Raw genomic sequence first — 18,377 nt, forward strand, 5'->3', positions numbered from 1 at the left:
GAGACCGACATAACCAAGTTGGACTCCTATCACTAAAAAGTTATACAAGTAGTCCCTGAAAGAGATCTGACAAAGATCCAAAAAAGAGGACTACAAAAAATAACTTAAAGGAGACCGACATAACCAAGTCAGACTCCTACCACTAAAAAGTTATCAAAGTAATCCCTGAAAGAGACCTGACAAAGGTCCTAGAAAGAGGATTACAAAAATAACTTGGAAAGAGGTCGACCTAACGAAGTTGATCTCCTACAAATAAGTTATAAAAGTAATCCCTGAAAGAGACCTGACAAAAGGTCCTAGAAAGAGGATTACAAAAATAACTTGGAAAGAGGTCGACCTAACGAAGTTGATCTCCTGCAAATAAGTTATAAAAGTAATCCTCGAAAGAGACCTGACAAAAGTCCAAGAAAGAGGATTACAGAAATAACTGAAAGGGGGACCAGCACAAAAGAACCACCAAGAAACAAGTTGGACCCATAAGTCACAACCTCAAAGGATCTAAGCTACAAACAATAAAACAAAGCAATCCGAGGAGGTCGAGATACAAGATTTCAAACATCAGTAGAAAACTGAAAAGATGCCAAGTCAAAAAACTACCTCTATTACTCCACAAAAGTTATAAGGCCACGGAACAGCGGCCATCAACACCTGCTAAAGATAGCGAGCTACTTTTTATTTTTCAAAATAAAGTTGCTAAAACAAACAACTAGAAACCGTCAGCAAAACAAACAAAGTTTTAAAAAGCCCACAAGCTGGGCCAACTACATAAATATCTAGAAAGAGATCAGCAAGCATCAGGAGCCTTCTTGGCATCATCAGGACAAGGAGAAGGAGGATGAGTCTGAATAGGCACGGCATCTATAGTTCCATCCTCCCGGTTCAGAACCTGGCAATCCGAATCAGGTGCAACCGGAGGAACAGAAGAGGTTGACACTTTGGCAGAGGACACAGGAGGAGGATCAGCATCATCATCACCATCGTCATCAGGGACAATCTTGCCATCCCTGACAACATTGTCCAGGCTGAAAGGCGTGAGATCGGCCTCGGGAGCAATGACCCGAACTTGCTCCTTTAAGTTCTCGTAAGCAGCAGTCACGCTGCCAACGAGATGACCTTGGAGCTCAGAATAATCTTCCCGGGCATTGTTCAACTCCTCCCTCAGGCGCATCACCTCCCGATAAGTCGTAACGTAACTCTCCTTAAGCATCAAGGCTGTGTCCTCGGCCAATCTCAAAGAAGCCGCCAGTAAAAGGGAACTCGCCTTCTCATTCTCTAGATCCTTCTCCAACTTGGTCACCTTCAATTCAAGCTCCTTCTTCAGCCCCTTCATCCGGTCAAACTCCTGCTTTTCCTCCTCCATGAATGCTTTGGTAGCATGGAGAGGAAGATTCTGAGCAGTCCGATGTATAGCAGCCGACATATATGCCATCCTTACATGATTTCGGGCCATAAACTCCAGATGATGGAGAATGGACACATCGTCCATGGAGATGGTACCATAGGGCCCAATTTGTTGATCTACAAACTCAATGGCATTGAAATCAGGGGCATTGAGGTCGAAGGGCTCAGCCGTCTTTTGCTTCTTACTTGGAGGGACAACAGATGGAGCGGCAGAAGTAGGGTGAGGATCCACCAAGCGGACCCGAGGTGTTGGGATCACCTTCTTCACCCCGGGGGAACTCGGTACTGATGGCTTCTCGCGCACTTGGGAGGACCCCTCCCCAGCCGCCTTGGCATGAATATTTCTGCCAGTAGTCGCCTTCTGCGCCCTCTTAAAAGCTTTAATAGATTCGTTATTCTTCATTGTCTCTGCAAATAAAACAGAAAGTTAAGCTACAAGTCGGACAAGTCGGAAGGACAGCTACAAGCAATATAAACAGATAAAAAAGGAAACACAAAATACCCAACTCAGTTTGAAGAAGAGAGTGATTGGTTAGAAATTTCTTTGTGTCGAGATGAGGAGGTTGCCCCCAGTGTTCTTCCAAGACAGTCACAAAGGCTCGCTCAGCCTCATCCAACATTTCTCACGTATATCGGGACACCCTCACATCCTTTTGCCATTCCAAGAAAAAAGCAGGCTCGTCATTTTCATCCAGAAAGAAGGGCCGAGCTCCTTCAACAGCTCGGACCTTGAAAAAGTAGTTTTTAAAATCACGGAATGACTCGTCAAACATGGAAAACACCTTCTTTCCCTGGGTAGAGCGAAAGAAGACCCAAGCTGCCTTCTTTTTTACCACTCCGGGCTTAGTCAAAACAAACATATAGAAAAAGAGAGATTGGGAAGCAGGGATACCAAAACCATTGCACAACAATTGAAAAATCTTTATGAAACCCCAGGAATTAGGGTGAAGTTGAGAGGGGGTAACATTACAAGACCATAACAGGTCGGTTTTAAATTGAGTAAAAGGAAGGGTAATACCCAGCGGACCAAAGAAAAAGTCATAAACATAGAAGAAAGGGTGATCGTCAACAACCCGAGTAGAGAAGCAGACTCTCTCTTCGGAGGAGGGAGGGACAAGTTCTTAGTTCTTCTCATCACCTGGATTACTACAGACCCTATGAAACTGCCTAAGCTGCGCGCAAAACTCGGAATCAACCAAGGAGACACACATAAGGACCATTGAGTCCACCCAATCAGCCATGCCCTCAGGAATCCGGGAAGGCATCTCTACGACGTTATTGCGAGAAAACATGAGGCCAACTAAATCCTACAATAAGAAAAGAAGAGTGGATTACTAAAAAAGCATCTCGGACAAGGGGCAAAAACAACTCGACGGACGAACAAAAAAGGAAAAATCCCAAGATTCAAACCAAAATCCTGGGGCATCCTTTGGAGGCAATAGCAAAGCAAGGATTCAAGAAATTTCTACAGCTTACGCCCCGGCACTCATCAGAAAGAAAATAAAGTCCCAAAAGAAACAAAGGAAGTAAAAACAAAAACACAAAGTCACCACCTTCCTACAATCTATCAGCAAAAAGCATTGTCAAACATCAAAAATGCCAAGCAGAAAATCACCAAAGACGCAAACTTTTTCAAAGATCAAGCAAAAAATCATCATCAAAGGCGCAACCAGAAGCGGCGACAACATGCAAAAGCCCTAAGAAAGGATTCAAGCAACGAAAAAAGCAAAAGACTCGCACCAAAAAACGAAGAAATTCCAGAACACGCAAACAATTAGGCATGGTAAAAACAGAAAGATCCCAACTTTCTCTGAGCAAAATTCAAACTTTCTACCGACATATCAAAGGAGCAGAGGAAGAAAAATTAAACCTGGAGAAATAGAAGAGAAACCTCGAAGCGAAAAACCGCAAAGATAGAAGGAGAAAATCTGAAAATCACCCCTCTTCCACAGAGAGCAATAACAGAACAGATGTTGCAGGAAGAAGTTACGAAAGAAACAGAAAATGAGAGAGTAAAGGGAAAAGTTACGAAGAAGAGCGAAGAAAATAAACCATTTTTGATTGAGAAAATTCAAAATAAAAGCCAGGAAAAAACAGGGCAATTAATACCAATTAATGAAGGTATTAAACCCTTTCACGTTCCCAAAAGCAAAGCGTTGATATAAAAGCGCGCGCCTTTAGAGGAAAACGTTCTACATTCAAAAGATTCTACAAAAAGAAATCGACAAAATGCTTGAGTTCGGCTTCGTCATGAAAGGACCGAAGTCAAAAAACTCGACCTCAACAGAAAGACCGAGCTCAAGCAGGGGCACTGTTCATACCCTGGGTCGAGCTGTCCGACCCGGGATGTTCGACAGACAAAGCGACCGACCTCTTTAGATCAGGACAACCCGACTTCTTTCTTAAGAGCTCGGCCAAGTCACCAGGAAAGCCCAAAGAAGGGCCCAAATAGAGGAACACGCCCCAAATCCTAAGGCAGCCCAAGCCTATAGGGATAAAGGTGGTTCCGTTGAAGATACGCTGACCTCAACTCAAAGATAAAAGATAAGATAAGATAACTAACTTATCTTATCCAAAAGGTCACATCTCACCATTATAAATACACCGGAGCACCCAGGTATAACTCATACTCTGATTCTACTCAATACTTGCTTAATACCCTTGCTAACTTAAGCATCGGAGTCCCTTGTAGGTACCCCCATCCTCCGAGGACAAAGGAATCAGCACCACCACCAAGTCCAACAAGTCGGACACAACAGCTCCGGCCGTTTCCCACCAGCCGAACACATTAGCACCGACCAGTACAGAAGATCTCATTCGAGATCGACCTCCAGTTTCAAGTAACCCTCGAAACAACAACTAATTATATTTTTTTTATTTTGTGTTATATTCTTAATTCTTTTATACTCTATTTAATTGTACCGAACTTTCTTTGTTTAAAAGAATTAGAGTCCTAACATTACTATTGATTCATCTTTCTATACGTTACTTGAAAGTAATATTTAATTGAAATAACAAATAACTTATAATTTAATTAAAAGAATTTTATTTGTATTTTAAAATGTTGATGAAAATAAAATGGGCATAGAGAGAAGCGCGTGGGGTGCACGGTGGAGAGCGAGTGAAGTGAAGGTGCATTTGTAAGCACGACCATTGGATTGTATCATAACACGTTACTCCGTGTGTCAGTGTGTCCGACTCGCAGGTGGAATCTCCTAACTCGCTCAGTTGACTAACATAACATACAGTAGGGACATAATAAAATAAAAAAAAAAGTAATATTTGATTCTTAATATTTGTGTCAAATTTTATTTAATTTCTAATATTTTAATATTTTTTTCATACTCAAAATTTTAAATAAATTTTATATTATTCTATTGTTAAATTTAACTCGAATAATTAACCGAAAAACTTTTAATAGTAATCATGAATTATTTTAAGGAACATTGTTGCTACGTGGTTGCGTGTAGTTCTATGATTTATTTTCATAAATTTCAACCATTCTGTTTCCTGTCATGTGCTTCTCATGTGATTATAGGGACCATTATTAATATTATGATAAAAAATAGGGATCATTATTAATTTTTCACTTTTTCTTTAAATTTAGTTAATATATGTCTTAAAAATATATGATAAAATTATTAATTAAACACAAATTTATAAAAAATATAAAATTTAAAATTTTAATATGTTTATTATTTATTTATTAATTTTATAATTAATATTTTTAAAAAGTTATACACATCAAAATTTAATTATATTTATTTTTAAATATATATTATTTTTACATATTTTTAATATATATTTTATATAAATAGATGATTTTATGGTTGATTTGGTTTTTACTTCCTCGTATCTTAGATCTGTCCTTGCACAACAGTTCGCAGCAGTCACTGATTTAGGTCGTGTACGTGGCCTTAAACTCTTCTTAATTTAAATGAAAACAGTATTGGGAAAATTCTTCAACTGAATTCAGTAAATATCAAAATATAGTTTAGACTATAGTGTGAGAGGAGGAAAATTAAACTACTTTAAGAAAAATAATTGAAGCATGCATATACGGTGGAAGAATCTAATGAATCCTTCTATGATTAGAAGCTATAGCAAAGTTAGTATTATAAAGGATTCTTCTTTAGTTATAACAATAAAACACAATTCATAAGAGAATTTATTCTTGTTGGAATATAATCATGCTATATTTTTACCAAATAGATAATTAATGGCACCAAACTAGTACTTCCTGACAACAATCTATGCATGCTGATGCTGTGAAATTCTCATAAAAACTCGATCGTCCTAATTATGATATGTATAAAACGCTATGTTTTAGATAAAAAAAAATCAACTATCGACATGAATCATTTTATATATTTATGTATAAATATATATTATTTAATTTATTTTTAGTATATATTTTATATTTTATATTAATAATTGATTTAATATTTTTTTGTATATTTAGTATATCTATTATACATTATTAACTTTACAACTTAAATATATCACATGACACTTTTTTTATTATAATTAAAATTAATTTTTTTAAATTAAAAAGTTTTTTTTTATTTCTTTTATTTTTTTACTCACTTTATCTCTTTTTCATATTATTATCAATGACTAATATAAATTTGACAATCAAAATGTGCAATATGATATTCTCTAATTGTAATTAAAATTAGATTAAAATTAAAATATAGCTATATTATATTATTAATTTCTCTAAAATTAAGAAACTTTCTCTCTCTTTCTTCTTTTTTATCTTTCTCTTTTCTCTTTTATTCTTTATTTCTTTTTACTTTTATGTGCTACAGAAAAATAAAATTAATAAAATAATATAAATCAAATAAATTCATAAAGTTATAAAAAATACATTAAATTCATAATTAAATATAATTAAAAATTCTATAATATTATTCACATACAAAATTTATTATTATATGCATATATTTTTATTTTTTATTTAGTTTTTAATTTTCACCTCTTATCTTTTTAATATATATTTCCACTTCTCTTCTTTTGAATATTTATTACATATAATTTGGAGAAAATACTAATATATTATGATTAATAATTAGAATTAAGATTCGATTGTTTTAAAAAATTATTTTAAATTAATTTTATAACTATCAATATAAATTTTTTATATTAATATTTAATTATATTTTTATATATAAAGAGAAAGAGAAAATCTTATTTTTAAATATAATAAGCATGAAAATTAATTATTTTTATTTGTATAATAGACTTAATATATAATCAGATGTAAAAGTATGCATACTTAAGTTTTAGATAATGAATGTTAAAATAGAGAGAGTAGTGTTGAATCAAACAAGCAGAATCAGAAGGCATTCTGGTTTGACATCATTCAACAGTGGAAGAAGAACAATGCCTTCTAAATGGGATGATGCTGAGAGATGGATTTGTAGCCCAGTTTCAGGCTATGGTAGCAGCAGCAACAACAACAGAAACTCATATTCACGATCACAACTTCAAAGGCGTCCAAAATCAAAGAGTGGTCCAATTATGCCTCCAGGAACATCATCATCATCCTACTACTCGAACTATTCACCTACAATTCCACTGCGCCAAGGCTTGCTTGTGAGGAACTTGATGGTTGGTTCACCTTTCACAACAGGAGTCTTGGCACCAGATGCTCTCTCTCTTCATCATTTTGATGCACATGACAATGATTTTGGTCCCCGTTTCGACATCGGCAATGTTATGCAACAATATTCTGCTGGTTCTGTGCTCAATGACAATAATGGTGTTCTGGCTCCGATGTGGAATCAATTGTTATGTGACCCATCTTCGCCTAATTCTCAAGGTATGTGCTTCTTGTTTTTGGGCAGCCTAGTTACCAATCAAAATTGCATATTTCATATTGTTGGATCCAGCTCTTAGCTATAATTGCAAAAAGCTCTTCTGTTTGCCAAGTTTTATTCACTTGTTTATATTGATGTCTGAGAATCTGCATATACTTAAAATGTTTTCAGTTACTTTTATTTACAGATGAGAACCCTAAGAATGAGGAGACCCCCACAATGTCACCTTTCTCAAGACGTGATCAGGGTACCCAGATGAGCCCTCCGGAGAGCGAGGACGATGCGAATTCATCGCCGATATCAGCCATGGATCAGAAACATGGAAATTCTGGTAAGTTAGAGGTTAGAGATGTTGAGGTTGATAGTGAGGCCACTGTTATTAGGTGGCCTAAAGGTCATGCAACAAAGCTCAACTCCTTTCAAGAAAGTAATACTGAAATCCAAACTTCATGTTTGGATATTCCAGAGTCCACCATGGACATAACCAAGTATGTCATCATTGTTATGTTCATTTCATTCAATGAACTAGAGACATATAATTTAGTTGTTCTGTCTATGAACTTCTATTTCATTGCAGGATTCAGAAAGAGGAAGCCAAAATCGTTGCATGGGAAAGCCAGCAGAAGGCAAAGGCTGAAGCAGCAATACGCAAACTCGAGGTTTTGTTTTTCAGTTCATCAAAATCTGTTGCTTTGAAGTTGAACTTTCTCAGTGTGTGTCCTTAGTTCAACACAATATAAAATTTGTGTAGAGAAGGCTCACAAAATGTATGCAGATAGGTCTTTTCTCTCGCTAATGATAAAGAGGTTTGATACAGATGAAACTGGAAAATAAGAGATCATCATCAATGGATAAGATTCTAAACAAGCTGAGAAGGGCGCAGATGAAAGCTGAAAAGATGAGAAGCTCAAAGGCAATGCCTCAAAAACAAGAACAAGGACAACAGGGGAAGCAGAATTCCAAGCCTCTCAAGGTTTTTTCATTACCAAAATATGTTCAGTTATGGTCTCCAAGCAGATGCTTTAGCACTTATGATGACTGATTCACCCCATATATGCATATCAAAAATACTAGGGACACCAAAAATCAATCACCAAATCAGTGATTATGTATAGATGCATTATTTAACTTATTTTCAAAGTTTATTTTATATTGCAATCAGTGGCGAAACCAGAATTTTAATATTAGAGGGGAAATTCTTATAACTATTCTCAATTTTCTAAAAAAAAAAATTATAATATTTTTAACTTTTGATTTTTATATGGTTTAATTACGCTATTAGTTTTTATAGTTTTATTAAAAATGTTAAAATTAATAGAATATTTTATCGTAAATTAAAAATATTCATGATTAAAAATCTATTTTTAGGAGGTCAAATTCAACCTTTAAACTGCTGTTTAATTATTTCATTGTCATTCTCCAATATAACAAGAATGGAATCACGCTTTGTAAAATTTAAACCTACGACATCGAGTTTTGGAGATCCACGTTCTACCGAATTAAACTAAGAGCGCTTATTATTTATTTTTTTAATAACATAATAATATTATATTATTAAAATATTAAGGGTACTTGAATATTTCCTAACTGTTCTGGTCTGTCTACAGTTATTGCTTCTGTGAACATCGTAGCTAAATAATCTCAGCGTGTTACATAAAGCAGATATTGTATAATTGTTCGATTTTTCGCAATTTTTTTCATTCCTCTGTGTAAATAACCCAATAATAGTTCCCAATCAATAACATTCTCACTATCTAGAATAACAATAAGTGAAAGAACACTATGCATTAATGGGTGGTGAGGTCCCATATTAACTACCATGAGATCTTTTTTTAGCTATTCCATTCATAGGTTTTTCTTCGATTTATTCTTTCATTAATTTTTTTTAATTTTTGATTGCATAAAATTTTATAAAAATATTCTATTAATTTTAATATTTTTGACATAAAAAAAACTAACTACAAAATTAAAAATAATATAAAGATTTAATTAAAAAAATATAAAAAATTAATTAAAAATTTGATAAAATTATATAAGAATTAACAGACTAATTAAACCTATATATATCTTTGAAAAATTATATTGCAACACTAGTACATTTCATTTCTCCTTAGTCTTCCATCCTATATATATAACTTGCAATGCTTACAGATCCTGAAAAGCTATAATATTGTACACAATTCGTCTTCTTCAAGGATATTTGGTATTTTATTTTTCTTAATAACCTATAAATTCATCACAAAATATTCAATAATTGACTTATTTGTCCCATTACGCTTGTATTAATTATTATGATATAGTTAGAATTTTATGAAAACAATAACAGATATTAAACTTTGAAAATAAAAAAGATCACTTTTCAGTTTAATGGTACAAGAACAATATACAGATAAAAATAAACACAAATATACAACATCATCATGAATCAGCATCTCACTTGAAAGGAAGATCTTTTTCTAAACGCGTCCCATCCAAACCAACCGTGTGTTCTTGTACGGACCAATTGGATATTATTACACATATTAATACAAATAATTATTGATTTTAATTAAGCGTTAAGTTAAATCATTTTGACTAAAGTATAAGGTTGTGTGGGGATATTGGCAATGATATTCATGGCTCCGGTTCAACCGAATTAATCGAAAAATCGATTTTTAGATCAATTTAATTTAAAAAAAATTTAGTCAATAAATTAGCTAAAAAATAGTAAATTAACCAAATTATATAATTTGATTTTTTAATAATTAATTAATTTAAAATATTAAAATATAAAAATTAAATTTTTTAGTATATAATTTTTATGGTGGAAATTTAGATGCAGTCGACTTCACGTGAAGTTGATACTTGAGAGCCATTAGATAATTTAACTGATTTGACTAAAATTTCATCTAACGATTCCCAGATATTAACTTCACGTGAAGTCGACTTTACCTAAGTTTTTACCGAATTCTTATATATAAATATATTATTTTATTATATATAATTTAACTTACGATCAATTATGATTGAATTTTAAAACTTTTAAATTGGCTATGCTATAAAATTTAATAATAATTGATAAAAATGTTTGCACTTTGCAAGATGGAAGCGTGGCCAATTTGCATCGTGTCAATTTGTTTGAGAGCCACTTCTCCAAAATGACTATAATGCCCTTGAGAACCTCACAAAAGAAAAAATGACTGGATCACATTAGATTACAGAATCCAGCAACCTTATCTTCAAAAAAGTTCCAAACAGCCAATGTCTTGTGAATTTTTCATGTCCAAAATGTAGGACATAAAAAAAGGAATAATATTGAAGAGAAAAACAAAAATATGGCTACAAATTTTCTCTCAACTGCAAACACCTTCCTCCTACCACCATCATCCTCATCACAATCTTTGTCATATGTTTACTACCCCATCAAGTGCAGTGTGAAAAGACAAGTAAACCCTCCAAGTGTCAGCAAGAGGGGGCTATCCATCAGCATTGTCACAAGCTTAGTGCTTTCATTGGGTGGTAAGGGATGCTTTGTTGATCATGCTAATGCAGCAATACTTGAAGCAGATGATGATGAAGAACTCTTAGAAAAAGTGAAGAGGGACAGGAAGAAGAGGCTTGAGAGGCAAGGTGTGCTTAGTTCATCCAAGAAAGAAACAGGTCTCAATCTGATCCTCCACAAATATCAATTTTTATTCCCCAACATTTGAATATATTTGAAAAAGTTCATAACTTCAATGCCTTAAAGTTTTGGGTTGAAAGTGGTTAATTCATTTGCATGTTCCTTTCTTTGAAGTATTAACTGATTTCAGTTGCATGCATGCTGGTACTGATATTTGACACCATGAGCATGTGTAGATTGTAAAGTTTTCTCTGTCACTTGACAATGGTGATGAATATCTGTAGGATATCTTCAGGATCTTGTGTACAAACTGAGTGAAGTTGGTCAAGCAATTGAAAGCAATGATCTACCTAAAGCAGGTTCTGTTTTGGGGAAAGGAACTGATACAGATTGGGTCCAAAAGGCTAATATAGCTTTGAATAAGGTAATTCTAGTTCCTCAATATGATTCCTTTCTATTTACAAGTTTGAAACTTAGTATCAGTGAACCTTTTTAACAGCTGAGTTCAAGTGCTGAAGAAAAGAGTGAGGTGGACATATTCAATTCTTCATTAGCTTCATTGATTTCATCAGGTCTGTTTATAACTAACTAAGATTCGATTTTCATATATAAGATACAAAATATGATTTCTCAGAAGTCTTCATATGACATTGTTAAAGCACACATTGACTTTTTCATTTTTGTGCAGTTGCTAGCAATGATGTTGAGTCCTCTAAGCTTGCTTTTGTGACTTCAGCTGCTGCCTTTGAGAAGTGGACCTCCATGACAGGGCTAGTTGGTCAGCTTAAGGGGCTTTAAGCTCAGGATTAGAAGCAAAGCAATCAGACATTTTATTTCATTTCAAAATTTATTTATTGATGAATATAGAGAACTCCATTGACAGCCACTGCCTTGGTTATGAACTGTCTCACCCAAAATTGCAATTTTGATGTCATTTGGAATTTCATGAGATGTATTATATTTCTTCACCTCACAATGAAAATAGAAGGCACTTTTCAAGATGATATGGCAATGAAATTGTAGTGTTGGTCAAAGAATGAACCATTCTCTGATTTATTTCCTTTTCACTGCAACTTATGGCTTCTTTTTTCTGCTGGTTTAGTAGACAAACATAAGCAATAACCACCACGCAGAGAGTTTAAAGAAATGCAAACTTCAAAGCCAATAAAACAGCATAAATGTTACCTGATAGAAGAATAAAACCTAGGAAAATAGTGCAGGAGTAACAGGAATATTTAAAATAACCATAGTATATGGTTACAGCAGGTTCATATCACATTACAAGTGTCATAAAACAGACTGTCACGAACGGAGGAACTAGAAGCTACACATCAATCCAATACATGGAAGGATGGTGTACATTACAGGGCTACTCTACAACTGTCTATGGTAGTTTTCAATAAACAATCATATAAAAATAACATTAACAACAAAAACTACAGTCATCCTCAGAAGGATCTAAAAGGGGGTCAGAATGAGAGAAGAGAAGCCAAGAGTTTATTAAGTTCCCTGCTCAGGGCTTTGACCTAACCAGTTCAGCTTCCATTCCCAGTCAACTCTGCCTCAGTCTTCGCGTTTATATCATTAATCTTGTGATGCTCTTCATCATTCACTTTCGTTCCTTCTTTTTCCTTGGTTTCTCCTTCAAACTCATGAGCGCTTCTGTTGTTCTCTCCTTCCACCTCAACTTTTTTCTCAGCAATAGGTGCTGTTTCTGGTTTCTCTGACTCCCCAGCGCCACCATCTTTCTTTGTCTCCTCCTCAATCTTTTCTTCAACTTTGTTCTGAGCAACATCAGAACCCTCAACATCAGCAGTCTTGGATTTCTCCTCATCATTAGGTATGTCAGCATTTTCTCCAGCATCTGTGGATTCTTTAGCATCTGTGGATTCCTTAACATCTGTACCCTCTGCTTTCTTCTCATCTTCCTTATTTTCCTCCACAACATTCTTTTCCACCTCTAAATCTTTACCATCCTTAGTTTCATCAGCTTCTTGCATCTGCACTTCTTTTGTCTCCTCTTTTTCTTCCTCTTTTTCTTCCTCCTTTTCTTCCTCTTTTTTTGAAGCAGATGATTTCTTGCCACGCTTCTTCGGGGGCTCACTTTCTGGTGGAGGAGCCGCCTTGGCCTTCTCACTAATTCTTGCCGATCTTCTTGGGGTCTCACCAGTACCCCAATCAAATTCTGATGCAGCAGGGCCACCAGGGTGAGATTTCAAATATTGCTCCAGCTGCTTCCTGTTATTGATCTCCTCTCCAGTTGGAGCAGTGAACACAATCTCATTTTTCTTTGGTGTTCCAGCCTTTTTTGGTAAGTACTGCAAGGAAAATGTGATTTGTGATGATCTTTATATTGAAAAGCATCAGACAAATTAACAATCGAAATATAGTAGAATTTGGTTAATATCTCCAGATTCTCATAGCAATCCTTAATCTGAAAATGAATCTACGTTAACCATTTCATATTAAAATTACATTGTAGCATTGTTTCTAGTGCTCATGCGTGATTTTCATTTACACTGAACAAAAACCCACGAGAAACTTTATTACAATTTTCATATGGGTTGACATAAAATTCTTGGTTTCAAGGTGTATTTTCACCCAAATATCTTACAAAATATATGAACTTTTCTATACAATATGTCAATATTCATCCCTCGCTATTTTGACCAACTCAAAACAGTGAAACAGTCCTGTTATTAACTAACAATGGTCCTTAAAAGGGCATTGAATTGATGCCTAGTTAAACATTATAGGCTGTTACAAGCTGATGCCTAGTTGAACATTATAGGCTGTTACAAGCTAGCAGTTTTACTTTTAAGCTTCATAAAGAGAGTAGCATGGCACTAAATTAACCTTGTTCAGTGAGAAGGCTTTTTCTTTCCCTCTTTAACTCTTCCATTCAGGCTATACTTGGGAAAGGTGAAAGTCCATAGAATGGTGTGGAAGAGACACAAATGTGAAGACAAGTATCCAGGGTGTCTCATACTGTGACCAAAAAACACAAAAATTCCCGCAGATGGACTGTATATAAACCATTTACCCATTTAAAACTATAGCCATGAAAAACAAATAGACAATTTCATGCAAGTAGGAGGACCCAAAGTTCATCCAAGTAGATATTGTAAACTGCACTCCCCTACAAATATCTCTCTAATTTTATACTTTTCCAGAAGATGCATGTGTTTAGGAGATCCGGTGAGTTACAAGGAGCATGAGTTCTCCAGATGCCATCTGGTCTATTAGATCACCATAGAGGATATGAACTTAATTATTTTAGAAGATCATATCAAGTTAATATGTAAATCTCTTGAATGATCCAATTGACAAGGTAGAGCTAAACTAAACAGCTCGAACACATCCATACTCACCCAACAGACATTTACATAAAACCACGTGTTTATAAAACAGTTTTCAAGCAGTTTTTGAGTTGTATTATAAAACTCAAGGGAAATCAACATAATTTTACATCAAGAAACATCATAATAATTAGTAAATGGTGCCCTTCTCCAGTGTCTAATGAGTGTAAAAATGAAATGAATAACCTTCAATGAAATTTCATAAATGTCACAAAATATTAAGATAGAGGGTTGCAGATATGGCATGGATAATATTCTGATTGTTACATGTGAGAAATGGTATGTTTTTTCGTTCCAGATATAGGTAGCTGTGTTGTGTATGAAAGGCATAAATTAATCTTACAGAAATCTGACAACTTGCAAGAAGGAAAGTAACAAAGGCATATGAATGTTAAAACAAAGGAATGTAGTAAAACTTAATTTTCTTTTTCACATGATTGTACACCATAACATACAATATATTTAAGTGGGGTTTCTTCTTGCTCAGTTGAAGTTAATCAGCAAGAGTAATATAAATTTTCACATGAAATGACAAGTGACTTTATCATCTGATGAAGTGCAGCCTTTGTATTCCAAAGACATTGTAAAATCACAAACCGAGGTGCCCAACTTCACTGGCTTAAAGATCTATTGTGGCATGCAGCACCACTAAGTGTTTCTACAGTCTAACCAGTTATGTGAGCAATTTAAAGATAATTAGCATAAAATTATATGTTCCATGATGCCATGCCATGAAGCATTTTGAGATGTGATAATAAGAAATCATATATCAGAACAGTATCAATGTAATAGGGCCAGCTGAACACCTTAACAGCAACCATCCCCAAAAAGAATTCGAATCTGAATGTTGGAATAAATTTTGCTGCATCTCAAACATTAATTTATTCAAGATACAATAATTTCAGCCATTTTTCCTTTTTCATCTCTTTTGGTTGAAGAAAGCTATTTGTCAAACAGTTGGAGAATGATTATGCTACAAAAACAAAATCATTCCTTGAATGAGGATTTAACTCACACTCCTGGAGTCTAACCTCATCTACAACAAACCAAAATATTTCAGTCTAGCTACCTACGCATTGGGAAAACTAGGAGTAAGAATGGTTGGGGCCTTGTAATTTTGTCTGATAATAAGAACAAAAGAATGACGAATATCATAAATATGTCATAATAAGACAATCCTGAAAATGAGAAATTGTGTTGGGCTTGAAAGAGTGGAGAAAATTGTCATGATTTCAGCAACTTAACTAGTTATGACTCCCAAGAATTTTTTATTTTTTTGGAAAGATATCTTGGAAAATAAAGAATCATATCTTTACTCATAAGTAAATTCAAGTTAAAATATGTTTTCCTGTCATTTTGAAAAAAATAATACAATAAATTCATCCATTATTGTGAAAAAAGGAATTCATTTGCCAATCGATTTTTCCTTATTAGGAGTATCTCTAGAACAAACAATCACAATAGACAAAGCTAGAGTTTTTATATTTTGTAATTCCAGTACAGATGCTCAAGATCAATGATAGAAATACCTTAAAGAGGAATAATTTTAATCTAATCACATGGTACCGATGTTACACCAAGGCTAAAATTTTAAACCATGTAAACAGAGTTTCAGTAAATAAAGCCACAATATATTAGTTCAACAACACCTTCACTCACAAAATTGCTGCCTTATATGGGCTGCAAACATCACACGTCCCATCATATATATATATATAAGGATAAATACAGGCATAAAGAAAGTTTGAAAGCAGCCCTTCCGAACAGAGCTAGTTTTTAGCAGCATTTTTCATGAAAGTTTTATCAATTGTATGAATGTAAAAGAGAAAAAGCACTCTTTAGAAATATTACATCAGATTAACTAATAGCATGTTCGGATTTTAGTTTATACATCTCAAAAAACATGGAATGAAGGGTCTAAAATTGGTTCAAATTTGGATAGTTTCTTTTAACCATGAATAAATATATAATCCTAAAAACACGCATATAGAAAATTTATATGCAATCCTTCCAAACAGATTAAGTCTTCTAAGCAGCACTCTATCATAAAGTTGAACCAATTCCAAAAATGCAAAAATTTGAACCGGCGTTTGAATGGTACAAACTGAATTTCAACTTATCCCAAGTCCCAACATGGTTGTTAAAATCACATTGAGCTGAATACTTGCATTTATCAAGTTTGGGGTAGCAGAAGTTGAAGAAAACCCGAAAAGCGTGGTTTCATACAAGGTTAAACCATGATTTACAAACTAAAAGACAAACACTGTAGGAATCCATCGATTTCCTTACATGGAAACTACGCCACATCTAAAAAACCCTAACAGGGGACTTAACACCCAGCAGTTAGAGAATCACTATCTGAATTCATAGCAAAAAAAACCCCAAACTTGATTTTGAATTTCGAAGCATAAGTATTGAGCATGCCACAATTGACTAATCAAATGGGGGCCAAAAATCCCTAGTTAGGGAGTAGCACCACCAATTCGTCAAAACCAAGCAAAATTCGAAAGGAGAACAAAACTCACATAAGAATTCAGCACAAAAGAGGCAATTAGATCGACAAAAGAAGCAAATTTGGCAAAATAAAAAGAAGAGTCAAAGGGAAATCTGAACAGAAAAGGGAAGAAGAGTGGACCTTCTTCTTCCAACCAGGCGGAGCTGGAAGTTCGACGGACACAGCTTCTTCCCCTGCACCCTCCTTCTCCACTGAGCTCGCCATTTTCACCTGCTACAAAATTTCCAACCCCCAAAAAACAGAGAGCTAAAAATAATAAATAATTTCACAATTTAATTATAAAAAAAAAGGAATATTCGAGGAGAGAGAAAGAGATTAGAGCAGAAAATTGAGAGAAAGAGAAAAGGATAGGAAAAAATGAAGAAAATTGGAAGAAGGAAGAGAGAAAGAGTACTTAGGTTTAGGGTATTTGGATATTGATGTAGTTGAAAATTTTGATGTGTGTTGTAATGTTCTTGTTTTTGTTGTTAAAAGAGTGTAAGGTCCAGAAACGAAGCGAGATGAAGAAAAAGAAAAGAGACACGTTGTTGGAATCGCACATTAAAAATTAAAAATAAATATAAATTTATAAACTCTCTTTCGATTTCAAAGTTCAAACACATACACTTGCATTTTTCTGTTGGTTACTTCGTAACCGTCACAGACACCCTATCTTTACGCCACCTGTCCCACCTAACCCTTTTTCACATTCTTTTTCTTCTTCCAAGTCTCTTCCATTTCAAAATTTAATCTGCGGATCTCATACGCTACTGCTTCGTAGAACATTGCAGATACTTTTATATTTTTTTTCTTTTTTTTTTTATGAAAGTAATAAAACAAAATACAAAAATATTATATATAGATACAAAAATCAATCATTTACTTAACGTATTTTATATAAGAATAGCTGAATTTTGGTCTATATAATTGAATGAAATAATGAATTACATACATCAAGAAAGAAAATTTGTGAAATTCTCGATTAATTTTGTTTTCTTCAGGTTATTATTAATAAAGATTTTAAATTATTTACTTTAATACATAAATAATAAATATATAAAAAACTAATATTTATATTTTTTATATAAAATTTTTTAATTAATATCATTATCATATATCAGAAACCTAAAACACAAATTAACTACATTTTTTTAGGGAGAAAGAGATAAATAGATTCATAACTTTTTAATTCGAGAGTAAATTTCTACTCCGATTCCCTAATTATTTCGTTAACTTTCATTCCGTTTCTTATCGATTGAAAAATGACATTGTGATCCCTAACGATTAACTTTGCTAGACATTCTATTTCTTCCATTAATGTCTCCATCTAAAACTAACAGATTTTACCTACGTGTCACGTTAGCCAGTCAAAAGAACCATTCCAAAGTACAAAACGCCCCCTGCTGTGTCAACAATATGCTGTAGTAAAATAGGATAATTAAATCCCTGAAAGAATTTTTAAAAGACACTTAAATCCCTAACTAATTTAAACATAGACACATAAATCTATAATAAATCATGAACTAGGACAAATATCCCACAATTTTAACAAGTTATTATACCTACTATTGCACTGGTTGTTGACCTTGGTTGGTAGTAGTCTTAGAGATTTTGTTTCATGACATGTGAAAGAAATATTGGTCTCGAATTGTGTTACTTTCACGGTTTTGATTGATAGGTAATGCAAATATGAAAAATTG

The 18,377-nt window shown here is 33.9% G+C and overlaps 3 protein-coding genes across 5 annotated transcripts; 2 read left to right on the plus strand and 1 right to left on the minus strand.

Moving 5' to 3' along the window:
- The first annotated feature begins 6,693 nt into the window (after positions 1-6,693).
- Positions 6,694-8,411, plus strand: LOC107461638 (uncharacterized). Its single transcript, XM_016080178.3, has 4 exons — positions 6,694-7,225; positions 7,411-7,711; positions 7,801-7,882; positions 8,041-8,411. Exons 1-4 carry the CDS (start codon positions 6,694-6,696, stop codon positions 8,263-8,265), a joined length of 1,140 nt encoding a protein of 379 aa, XP_015935664.2. The 3' UTR covers positions 8,266-8,411.
- Positions 8,412-10,449: 2,038 nt separating this feature from the next.
- LOC107461629 (thylakoid lumenal 16.5 kDa protein, chloroplastic) lies at positions 10,450-11,861 on the plus strand. The gene is made up of 4 exons (XM_016080167.3): positions 10,450-10,862; positions 11,109-11,248; positions 11,324-11,396; positions 11,513-11,861. The coding sequence occupies exons 1-4, from the start codon at positions 10,538-10,540 to the stop codon at positions 11,620-11,622; spliced, it is 648 nt and encodes a 215-aa protein (XP_015935653.1). The 5' UTR covers positions 10,450-10,537; the 3' UTR covers positions 11,623-11,861.
- Positions 11,862-12,036: 175 nt separating this feature from the next.
- Positions 12,037-17,249, minus strand: LOC107461611 (methyl-CpG-binding domain-containing protein 11). 3 transcript variants are annotated; one of them, XM_016080144.3, is made up of 3 exons: positions 17,093-17,249; positions 16,819-16,911; positions 12,037-13,142 (listed from the first exon to the last, which is right to left on the minus strand). In XM_016080144.3, exons 2-3 carry the CDS (start codon positions 16,900-16,902, stop codon positions 12,360-12,362), a joined length of 867 nt encoding a protein of 288 aa, XP_015935630.1. In that variant the 5' UTR covers positions 16,903-16,911; positions 17,093-17,249; the 3' UTR covers positions 12,037-12,359. The 3 variants fall into 3 exon arrangements, with proteins under 3 accessions (XP_015935630.1, XP_015935639.1, XP_015935623.1); XM_016080153.3 differs by having other exon boundaries at positions 16,819-16,908; positions 17,093-17,244; XM_016080137.3 differs by having other exon boundaries at positions 16,819-16,944; positions 17,093-17,230.
- Positions 17,250-18,377: the final 1,128 nt, after the last annotated feature.

Source organism: Arachis duranensis, chromosome 1 (assembly GCF_000817695.3).
Source record: "Arachis duranensis cultivar V14167 chromosome 1, aradu.V14167.gnm2.J7QH, whole genome shotgun sequence".
NCBI classification, from domain to species: Eukaryota; Viridiplantae; Streptophyta; class Magnoliopsida; order Fabales; family Fabaceae; genus Arachis; species Arachis duranensis.